The sequence below is a fragment of the Aspergillus multicolor genome (assembly GCF_047715735.1).
Source record: "Aspergillus multicolor strain CBS 133.54 unplaced genomic scaffold BDW74scaffold_10, whole genome shotgun sequence".
NCBI lineage: Eukaryota > Fungi > Ascomycota > Eurotiomycetes > Eurotiales > Aspergillaceae > Aspergillus > Aspergillus multicolor.
Window position 1 is genome coordinate 334,718 of NW_027395961.1, and position 11,072 is coordinate 345,789.

At 50.9% G+C, this 11,072-nt stretch overlaps 5 protein-coding genes across 5 annotated transcripts; 3 read left to right on the forward strand and 2 right to left on the reverse strand.

The window, feature by feature from the left end:
- Window positions 1-85: 85 nt before the first annotated feature.
- BDW74DRAFT_177513 (tRNA ligase) lies at window positions 86-2,569 on the reverse strand (the record flags this gene model as incomplete). The annotated part of the gene is made up of 1 exon (XM_073728917.1): window positions 86-2,569. One exon carries the CDS (start codon window positions 2,567-2,569, stop codon window positions 86-88), a length of 2,484 nt encoding a protein of 827 aa, XP_073584539.1.
- Window positions 2,570-2,945: 376 nt separating this feature from the next.
- BDW74DRAFT_152043 (ankyrin repeat protein) lies at window positions 2,946-3,916 on the forward strand. The gene has a single exon (XM_073724300.1). The coding sequence runs from the start codon at window positions 3,086-3,088 to the stop codon at window positions 3,752-3,754; it is 669 nt and encodes a 222-aa protein (XP_073584540.1). The 5' UTR covers window positions 2,946-3,085; the 3' UTR covers window positions 3,755-3,916.
- Window positions 3,917-4,267: 351 nt separating this feature from the next.
- BDW74DRAFT_184877 (Alpha/Beta hydrolase protein) lies at window positions 4,268-6,305 on the forward strand (the record flags this gene model as incomplete). The annotated part of the gene is made up of 4 exons (XM_073730915.1): window positions 4,268-4,519; window positions 4,585-4,691; window positions 4,747-5,867; window positions 5,921-6,305. The coding sequence occupies 4 exons, from the start codon at window positions 4,268-4,270 to the stop codon at window positions 6,100-6,102; spliced, it is 1,662 nt and encodes a 553-aa protein (XP_073584541.1). The 3' UTR covers window positions 6,103-6,305.
- Window positions 6,306-6,550: 245 nt separating this feature from the next.
- On the forward strand, window positions 6,551-7,347 carry BDW74DRAFT_177516 (vacuolar protein sorting family 37 protein; the record flags this gene model as incomplete). The annotated part of the gene is made up of 2 exons (XM_073728918.1): window positions 6,551-6,804; window positions 6,861-7,347. The coding sequence occupies 2 exons, from the start codon at window positions 6,551-6,553 to the stop codon at window positions 7,345-7,347; spliced, it is 741 nt and encodes a 246-aa protein (XP_073584542.1).
- On the reverse strand, window positions 7,322-9,087 carry BDW74DRAFT_13071 (phosphatase PAP2 family protein). Its single transcript, XM_073722276.1, has 3 exons — window positions 8,694-9,087; window positions 8,085-8,623; window positions 7,322-8,031 (listed from the first exon to the last, which is right to left on the reverse strand). The coding sequence occupies exons 1-3, from the start codon at window positions 8,795-8,797 to the stop codon at window positions 7,532-7,534; spliced, it is 1,143 nt and encodes a 380-aa protein (XP_073584543.1). The 5' UTR covers window positions 8,798-9,087; the 3' UTR covers window positions 7,322-7,531.
- Window positions 9,088-11,072: the final 1,985 nt, after the last annotated feature.

Consider the following 11,072-nt stretch of genomic DNA (forward strand, 5'->3'; position numbering starts at 1 on the left):
ACGAGATACATGATATATTTCCAGACGAGAATCCACAAGCACATCACTTGATGGCCTCACGGAGTAATTGGGTAATGGCAAGTATCTACTTTCCACGGCTCATAGTAACATTCACAGTCCCGTTGACGACCTTTACCCCTGGAATCTCCATCTCCCAGATGCCGGTGCCCTGCGTTCCCTCCTGAAGCCACCTCTTCAAGAGATCATTGCTCTCCTTTGGCTTTACGTCTGCCGACACAGTACCAACAGTAACATGGGGAAGCGGGTTGACGCAGATCCAATCTGGCTGCTCCTCGCCATTGTCACCATTGTTTTCGGACTCGCCAGGCATGATCCGCGCAACAAACGTCATGATACGATCGTCCCAGATCAAACGCTCAAGGCGGACCCGTGCAGATCCAAGAGGAGGGGTGAGTCTGTGATCTTTGGGCGGGTTCTTGTTCATCTGGTCAACGTAGCGGTTGACGAGGCTCTCCCAGACTTCTGGGTTGGCCGTCTTGGAGGCTTTATGAATGAGGGTTACGTGGAACGCCGGCTGTACACGGCGGGACTTGACAAGTTGGTGGTAGAGGCGAGATTTTTCAGGGGTGGCAGCCGGGTTAGCGAAGAGGGAGTGAAGGAGATCAGTGACAGAAGAGGTGGGAAGCGAGATGCCGAAGTATTCAATCTTGCGGACCTTAGCTTCGATGTTGATAGCGGAGTTGGAGGTAGAGGTATCATTGTTGTCATTCTTGTTGTTTTGTTTAGAGGATTTGGACTTGCTATACGAGGCACTGTGGTCTACCTCAACAGCGTACTCGCTGGTAGCGTAGTTGATAGCATCGTCGAGCTCCTGGGCGGATGGGACCTGCGTGACAAGTTGAGGATAAGCAGAGTGTAAAGCGTTCACTACTTTCTCGAGGTTTTCGCGCGAGGACGCTACAACATCTAGGTCGATGACTTCGTCAAAGTTCTGATCTGGTTCATGTTCAACGTCGATAGCTTCAAAGCGCTTGAGAAACCCCTCCATGATGCTGATAACCTCTTCCTTGGCCTTTGTACCGGCCCGAATGGTTTGATGGTTGTCGCCACGCTCGAGAACACGCTTGCGGGTCACCTCGCGGATAAGTGGAAGCATCATGTCTTTAGGCTCGTGGACATACTGAAGAGCGACAAACCGTACGTTTGGCATACCCGCGGCGACATCGTCCATGAGTGTAGTGCGTTCACGTTTCATATTGTTGTTCTTGTCAGCGATAACGACTGGCTTATCCATCAACTGGTTGAGAATTTCTGCCGCAAACTTCTTTGGCTTGTTTTTCACCTGCGGTATGTTGTCATTCTGAACCTGACCCCAGCCAAACAGCTTGGTTAAAGCCAGACCTACAGTCGTCTTTCCGCATCCTATAGAAGCAATCGGCACCAAGACAATATCCCGTGTGACATTTTCCGCTTCCATTTGGATGATCTGAGCTCCGTTGAGACCGCGCTCCTTGAGGAAACCGTCGCGCATTGCAATAATGCCATGGTTATGCTGGTAACACTCCCTCAGCTCCGGCTTCAGGGCGAACTGCTGACGGGCATAAGCCAAATACTCCTCCGTAACCTTCTTGTGCTTCTTAATCTTCGGGGCCTTGCCTGAGAGCATAGCCTTAGTGCATTCACGCCACTGTCGGTACATCAGGTAAGGTTCCTCAAATTTGTATTTGAAGAACCAATCTCGGTATGTACCATGGCCATTCTCGCTCATCTTGCATCGAATCACAAAGCCTTCGGTATCCCGTCCGTCCCAAGATCCAGTCTGAGCGCACTTCTCCAGGAACGTCTTCACAGACTTGAGGTCATCATAGACAACAAAGTTCGCTTTCTTGAACCCCCAGGCGTCCGCAAACCTGTGCACCTCCGAACTGGGAAGGGTCGCAAATTCAGGCAAATTGAAGTTAATTCCATGGAGGTAGATGCCTGAGGAAGCGGGATCGTACGCGAGAACGTGCTCCTCGAAGCTGTCGTCGCACAGTTCTCCGACAGCAGTGGCATTCATTTCACGCAACTGTCGAGCGAGGTCCGCAGTTGACTTGCCAACAGTGGCAACATGCCGCTCAATCCACTCCTCGCCAACTTGTGCATGGCTTCTATCCGTGTCTGTCCGAGCTCCGGTTGAATGCTTACTGCAGACAAGTAGCGACCCATCCTCCAGCCCGGAAATGAATATGATACAACCGTTCTCCTTCACGCTGAGCTCGTACGGGCCCTGGGTATTGTGTTCGATATTCCTCCACTGTGTATTGTTGACTTCATCAATGTTGAAGAACTTGTCATATCCTCGCGTGACGATCTCCGGAGTGCCGTCTTTCCTCTTCGCAGTGAACAGTCCTCGCGCGTAGGTCGGTAGGTCGTGACGCTTGTAGTCCCAGTCCATGAATTTCCAGGAGTCCGCTGAGACGCCTCCGGTCTTTCCGATCTTGAAAGTGGTCTTCCTGCAGTTGAAAGACTTCTTCGTCACTCCCTTGTTCTCCAGCCGGGCGGTCTCCAGGGCCTTGACCATGACTGCGACCTCCTGCTTATCCTGAGGGATCACCTTAAAGTCCATCGTAGCGGAGGTGTACGTCCTTAGTCCGTATATTTCCAAGTTCCGATGCTGTAGGAGGAAGGTTGGTTTCGGAGGGATGCCGTAAAAAGGCAAGAGCGAGCTTCGGGGAGCTTGAAAGAGCTTTGATAGGCGATTCAGGTATGCGAAAGGCGGACGACGATAAAACATATATATGATAATTTCTTTTCAGTAAGAGCTCCAAAGAATAAGCTCTCACAAGAGTCACCACTGAGTCAATCCAAGGAGGCGCAGCCTCGCACTATTGTCTTATGGCAGAGTGGTATGAATCATAGCGGGGAGAAGGCTGAAAGCTGGGAATAGATACCGGTAAACCTCTTATCGCGGGGCTGCCCGACAAAAAAAATCCCAGATCGTTGCCCGCTCCGCCACCAACAAACAACATCATCAGTTTCTGTCCAGACACTTGTGGCATCCATTTTCTTGTCACATTACTTGGCTTGCTTACTTGTTTGAGACCCCTACGCCGCGCTTTGACTCACCCTTGCCGCGACCGCCATGACTCAACCCAACCCCTACATTCTCGCCGCGGACAACCCCTCCGCCGTGCTGGGCCTCCTCCGCTCCGATCCCTCCATCGCTTCCAAGCAAGACGAGCACGGCTACTCCCTTCTCCATGCCGCCGCTTCTTACGGCCATATCGACCTTCTGCGCGCACTCGTAAAAGAGTTCAATGCTGACGTCAACCTGCTCGATGAGGACGGCGAGACCTGCCTGTTCGTGACAGAGAATGTTGACATCGCAAAATGCCTCGTTGAGGAGCTGAACATCGACCATAACAAGACGAATGATGAGGGCTTGACGGCCCGCGAAACGATCGAGAACGACGGCTCGTTTCCGGAGGTCGCCGCCTACTTGCGCCAGGTGGCTGGGGTCTCCGGTGATGTCGCAGGGAATGGCACTTTGTCGGCTGCAGATGCATTGAACCCTGCTGCGCCGCTACCTCCGAACATGCAAGTGAGTTTGGGGACGATGTCTGAACAGGAAGCTAATGGAGGCATCGGTGAGGTGGATCCGGAGCTCAAGAGGAGGATTGATGAGCTTGCGGCGCGGGAGGACTTTGGTAGTGAAGCGAGTCAGAATGAGCTGCGACAGCTTGTTATGGATGCGATCCAGGGGTCGAATATCGAAACGCAAGATAAGGATGTGCGGAGGAGGCTGGAGTGATCGCCGGGTCGGCAGTTGATGAGAGATGATCCTACGTACATATCTATAAAATACCCTAACCTGCTTTAATTGTCTGCATATAGATGCAATTTGACCCAGCTGCCCTCAATATATCAAGGCTAGCATCCTATTCTTCATATATCATTCAAGCTACTCGTCGTCGACAGCGAACTGGCTTCTTGATGCGAATCTGAACATTGTACTCATGCACCTGCGGGCATTGATATATGGAGCCAGGGTTTGCATGGGTAAAAGTTTAAAAAAAAAAAAAAAAAAACATGCACGTTGCCGGGGATGTAAGGGTCTGATGAACTGCATCGGCAGATTGCCGACATGACACTATCCACATCTTATCAGACTACTATCGGCTGTTTGACATCGGCTACTTGTTCTGCAATTTACCATCTTGGAGACAGCAATGATAAGGCTAACCGCGAGATATGATGCAAAAGACATAAGAGAGGGATGTTACGCCATTCGACAGTATTTAAAACCGAGAGGAACTTAGGCACGATGATTTATCCGCTGGCCATATCATCGATACTTGCCGTGGCAGCGGCGGCTTTCGGGCCTCTAGTAACGGTGCTTAACGGCACATATGAGGGATACCACTTACCCACGCATAGGCAAGATGTCTTCCTGGGCTTGCCGTACGCTCAACCGCCCCTGGGAAGTTTGCGATTCCAGGGCCCTCAAAGTCTCAACAGCACATGGTCAGGCAGTCGGCCAGCAATTGAGTACTCCGATGTTTGCATGCAATATGTGGTAAGTCTCTGTTAGCAGCAACTTCCGGCATATACCTAAATAACGGCCAAAACTGAGGACAACAGGCCGACCCCGGTTATCCCATGTCAGAAGACTGTTTGACGCTGAACATCATCCGCCCTACCAACGCCAGTAGCTCTTCAAAACTGCCGGTAGCAGTCTGGATCCATGGGTAATGATTCCCAAATTCCACTTGGTCGTACTAATATATCTAATGCGTTCCACAGAGGCGGCCTCTACAGCGGCTCGTCGCGGCAGACAAACCTCACCAACTTTGTGTCTCAGGGCACGACATCACATAACCCTTTTATTGCCGTTTCTATCAACTATCGTCTAAGCGCGTTCGGTTTTCTCTGGGGCTCAGGTGAAGTTGCTACCCATGGCAGCGCCAACAACGGCCTGCGCGACCAACGTCTTGCCCTAAGCTGGATACAGGAGAACATCGGTTTCTTTGGGGGCGATGCCAGCAAGGTCACCATTTTCGGCCAGAGTTCCGGAGGTCTGTCCGTCGGTAAACAGCTAATCGCTTACGGTGGGCGTGACGAGGGCCTGTTCCGTGCTGCTATTATGCAGAGCGGAGGTATGGCGGAGAAGTGGCCTTACAACATCAAGGATCCCGAAGTCTACACCAGAGACCTTTATATGAATCTGACCACGACAACGGGTTGCGTAGATAGCGCCAATTCATTTGAGTGTCTCCGCGAGTTGCCCATCAAGTCCCTTTCCGGCGCCCTGAACATCAGCAACACGCCCGTTTTCTCCGGTACTGGCCTTGGCCCATGGCTCACCCAGGTTGACGGGGATATCCTACTCGATGGGCCGACCGAGTCGCTGGACAGAGGGCGCTTCGTTCCAGTGCCCATAATGTACACGACAACCACGGACGAGGCCACCGCATTCAGTTTTGTCACTTCTGTCGACACCGATGCCGACTTTCGAGCTTTTGTCGCAGCTGGTGGGCCTGATGCGGTGACTGTCTCGGAGATTGAGAAGCTGTACCCTAGGAGTCTGGGATTGCCGGTTGGATGGACGCCCACAGCAGAAGAAGAGGCGACCTACGGCGCGCAGTGGAAGCGGGCTGTCGCCTTCCATACCGATGCAGTAGAGACTTGTTCACGTCGCCGAACAATAGACGCCTGGACTGCAGCAAATGGTACATCGTACGCCGCAAGAATCAATATTCTAGCACCTAACGATGCGGCGAGATTGGGTTCTCATCACTCAGTCGAACTGGACTATGTGTTTAGCAACACAGACAGCACGAATGGAGCCCTTGTCAACATGGCAAACCTAGTGAGTCGTGTTTGGGCTTCCTTTGTTGTGCATTTGGATCCGAATCATCATCATAGTAAGTGATCCTCAAATAGGGCCCCTTGCTCAACGCGCGCTAACGTAGGATAGTACGCGGTGTACCCCACTGGCCTGTTTGGAACGGCTCTGGAGTAGATGGTACTGTGGGATACAACTTCGTCTTCAACACGAATGGCAGCATCGGCTCGAGTTCTTATGTCGAATTAGATGATTACCGGCTCGAGCAGACGACGTATCTCAATAGTGTTATGCATAGTCAGATGTACTATTGAGGCTCGACTTCTAAAGCCTCAGATTGTATCATTATTTGCATCTTCATCATTAATGGATGAATGCCAGGCTCTGGCAAATATGGAAGGGCTCCATCTCCGTTGTGCCGCTCAGATTCGTCTGTATGCGATCAGATATGCCTTCAGACAATGCTAAAGGTTGATTTAGACCATAGTTCCCATTATATATTTTGACGGAGGTTGCAAGATTTGGTCATCAAGCCTGTATATAGCGAGCATGCTTAAGAGGCACCATTAAGGAAAGACGCCTGTCGCTTTCCGGACGTACTCATGTAGTTGGAGAAATGATGTACTCCGTACTCCGAATTAAAGTAGAGGACAATATGTCGTCCATGCCAAGAGCGGAGTCACATGACACCACTATCTCCCCGCATATCACCGCTCCGCAATTCTGACATCAGGCTTCTCCAATGTCAACCCGCACCGAATGATGAATCCTATTCTCCACGCCGATACACCACCTCCACCACCACCGAAGCCCGGTAGCCACGAAGCTAGTCGCGGCGGTACGCCCCAAGTGAACTCACCGTCACCTGCAACACCACAACTACCCCCGCAAGGCCAGTATGGACCGGACGTCGCGAACCGATACATCAACCCAAGCACAGGCATTCCAGCCACAAACGCTCCACAGCCTCCGGCCATAGAAGAAGGATGGTTACCTGAAGGCGTGAAAGACAAATCGTACAGCATTCCCCTTCAATTTCCCCGTACTGAGCTAGCTGGTTGACTATGAATAGAACGATCGACCTTCAAACCATCCTCCAAACCCCATCTCTGATATCCGCTCTCTCCGCCACACATCCATCCCACAACAGCCATCAAGAGTCAGTCAAAGCTCTTTTAAACTACAACCAAGACCTTGCGAATCACCTCATCGACCTGCAATCACAGCTCACAAATCTCCGATCCTCTACCGAGACCCTCCTTCTCCAGCACCAATCATTAGAAGTGTCATGGCGGAAGAAGCAAAGCGAATTGGACGAAGCATTGGCGCCATGGTCGCCGAAGGCCCTATACCAGCGGCTGAGTGCTGGGATCGCGGAGCAAGAGGCTGTTTGTTTGGCTGTTGAAGAGAGCTTCTTGGAGGGCGAACATCATGGTAAGGCCTCGGAGAAGGAGGTTGCCGATTGGGTACGGAGAGTTAGGGCGGAGGGGGCGAAGTTGGCGGGGAGGAGAGAGGCCAAGGCGAGGTGGGACGAGGGGAGGGTTGGGGGCTGGAGGTAACGGGCATACTGCCTGGCAAAGGCTCATTGACTGCGACATGAAGGTTGAAAGAAGTATATTTTAGTATCTTAAGATATATTCAACTGGAAACCCGCAGATCCACTCGATATCCACTACATCACGGTTTTGACGATGCACCCGTGATATCCACATCTTGCTATGCGATATCTCGACGGAGCAGAATTTATTCAGCCAGATTTCGCCTTCCGCTCTCCAGGTCGACCTGTCCATCCCCTGCTATCGCGGTTTCCGGCACTCCAGAAACCACCTTCAAGCTCGCCCACCCATCATCCCCAACATTGCTCGGGCTCCCAACGCCTTTGAAGAACGCATGATCCCGGCTCCTGGCTCCCCACGACCATCCGGAACCACGCTCAATAGGCGGACTGTACAGTCTGAAGCCGACCCAAGCGAAGACCATGCCCAGTACCGATCCGAATATGATATCGAATCCATGGTGTCTGTAATCGAACCAGCGCGAGGCCGATATAAAGAACGCGACTGCCCACGGCACGAAAGCAAGTATCACCAAGTAGATCGGTGGCGCGGCGCCCTGATTGCGGATCGTGAACCGGTTTTGAGCGCGCAGTTTCTGGCTCAACGGCGTATGCGCAAGATAAGGGAACTTGATCGAGAACTTGGAGCACAGCCAGAGAGAAAAGTAGGTTAGGCCGGCAAATGAAACTGCATGGTGATTAGTACCTCACTTCCGCCAGTGAAGAAAAACACGAACATACAAGACGAATGCCCACTTGGAAAGCTAACGAACGCATCATTCTTGACCATATCCGCCTTATTCCGGCAAATATCCCAGCTGACCAGCGTTGGGGCTCCTTGCAGCCTCTGCCCAAGCCCACTAACCACATAAGACGCAACATTCTCCAGATCAGGATCGCACCGCGCAAGCATATCAGGGCGCGGCATGCCATATAGATCCTTTAGACCCTCAGTAGCCATGAACGCGCCCGCGCAAGCCAGCGCAAGACCCAGCCAGCCAGCGTTCCATTCCCAGATCTTGCGCCGTAAGAGGAGAGCTTTGGATGGGGGGCGCGAGTCCACGGCTGAGTTGGACCTGTTGATCGATGCACCCGGTGTGAGGAGTAAGCATACAAATGCGATTAACACGGCGGGAGCGATTAGCGAGACGACGACTAGCACGGCGGTGCTGATTGTGTCGTCCTCTGTGTAGGGGTACGAGAAGCTTATGTCGGTCAGCGAAAAGGGCATGTGGTTTGGTTCGACCTCGTGGAAGCCATAGCCGATGAGGGCGATGCCGCTGATAAGGGTGATGACGTTAATTTTGGGTTCAATGATTCCGGTTTACTGTGGGGAAGAGATATGCATACACGATCAGAATCCAGTCAAAGATGTATGAGAGAAAGATGCTGATGGAGAAGCTCGCGTGACCCCTCGGCATGCCCGGAAGGGCCTTTAGTTGGGGTAGAGGCATTGTATGCTAACTGAGACGATGACGGCAAGATGCTGGATGCACTCTAGAATAGCAGGGAGACGAGATCTCCGACTCCTGTACCATGCGACTGCAAGTACACTGCGGGTGATAGACCCGAATCTTCCAGTGCGAGGGAATAGAGTTCCTTAAGTATTTGGATCCTTGATTGTTTGTGGCTAAGAGGCCGATCTCATCTTGGCTTGGGTCATCTCCCAAGACCTTCAGACCGAATTTCAGGGTTCAAAGGCTAGCGGGAGGCTGTGCAGGATAAGCTGATGCTGGGTCTGGTTTGGGGTTTGTATCACTTTCTTGGGTGACGTTCCATTCTGGACTGGTGATTCATTGCCTAGATTTCGCAACCGCAAGGGATCGATGGGCCTGATTGAGCTCGTTGATCCCGAGAGCCAGGTATTAAGATAGATTAACGCCAATATACCCTGACTGGCTACCAGATCAATACCAAGTAAATATGGCCGATTTTATTTGCACTTTCCATCGTCGTATCCCTAAGCGCTGTGCACAAAGTACTCCATAGTCCCGCCCGTATAGTTGGTGTCTGATGGGTTGAATTTCTGAGTCAGCCTTTCTACCTGAGCCGCCTAAGTACTACGCGTACGAACACAACCCAAAAGTCTTGAAGACATACTCACTGAGGCTCATTGTCAAGCTGTTGATGAGGTGCAAGATCGGAGCCATACTCGAGACAGCATTTCGGGCCTCAGGCAGTATTTTGCTAGATTGTCAAACAACACAGCAGGCGTTCTCGGCTGCCGTAGCCCCACAGCGTCCTTAAAAAAGCTGGCGCGCACAATTTTTTTTTTTTCCATCCGCAAAGCTTGCAGCGCAACACCAGGTCGTTTGATGGCTACGACATCATGGTGGCAAGCTGCAACTGCTTTGGTTTCTCGCCACTCTCATTTATATTATCAGTGAGTCTACATTCTCTTGTTCCCGCACGACCCTGTCTTCTGGGATGAATTTGTTATCCACGGCCGAAAAAACATGAAGGACATCTTCAAAGACTCTAGAATTACTCTGATTCACGAAGACGACTGCAATTGATTGCTTCGGCCTCTGCTGTACTCGTTGCTAACATGCTCTTGTCTAGGTTATTGTAGACATACCAGCTTCAGCGCAAGTTGCTGTACTCTCGAACACTCTTTGCAAAAGGTAGGCGATGCTTTTGCTGTCTTCCTTTACCACCACTCCCTCCCCTGGTATGATGATTCTTCGACACGCTATAGGCATTCCTCAAACTTAATTTACCATGTGGAATCTGTCTTTTCTAAGTTTCAGCCTTGTCTGACCACCATCTTCATCACTGCTTTGCTTGACTTAGTATCTGTGATCGAACCTTGACTAACAGTCTGTTAGGTAAACATTATCCTCTCTTCAGCTCTTCTTTTCTCGATGAAGATACCTTGAACGAACGGGCGGACATAATAGTGCATTTCCCTTCATCCACAAAAAGCGGAGCGTACAAACTCTGCGGGTGCTGGGAGGTGTATTGCTTGTTGAGAACTCGTCACCTGAGTCTTTGCTCATCGTCTACGGATGCTCAGTGTCTAGTTGCGGATGATGCTGACTGACGACGATAGGTACATCTTGACTTCTATTCCCGCATCTCTACACTGTCCAGTCAACATCATATGATGAACACTTATTCACACTGTTTGATCTTGCACTCTGTGCCGGAAATGAACAACAAACACAAAAATCTGATTTAATGAGGTGAGCCCGCTCGAGTTTTCCGTATCTGAACAAAACTAATTCTGTAGCCTGACATAGTTGACATTCAACCACTTGTTACACACAACTTGCGTCGTGGATTCGTGCTGACTTGTCCACTAGTAGTAGAACCTGATACTTCGTAGCATCTGCACTGGACCACAAAGAGTAAGTTGCCCCCTACCTCTTCGCCCTTCTGATGATGATTTCTTTAATTGCTGTTACTTCTGAATTGCATTTTGAAGAAACTTCTTTTTCACCTTGGAGAACTGATGCCTCGTCATTCCTGTACCTTGCAAACAACTACTGCATTTTCAGTTGCTGACGATCTCTGACAGATGAAGATAGCTAGCTCAATACAACTTCATTTCAAATTAGATTGTTCATGTCCATGTCATATGCCGTAGCTCACTCATAGAACAAATTATGCTTCTTGTGCCAACCCTCTAAGCTCTCCGACGGGTACTCCTTGAAGACGTGCTTCTTCCCCTCGGGATACCTGGCCCACGCAGGCTTCGAGTCCTCCATGATACAAACCATCTCATCA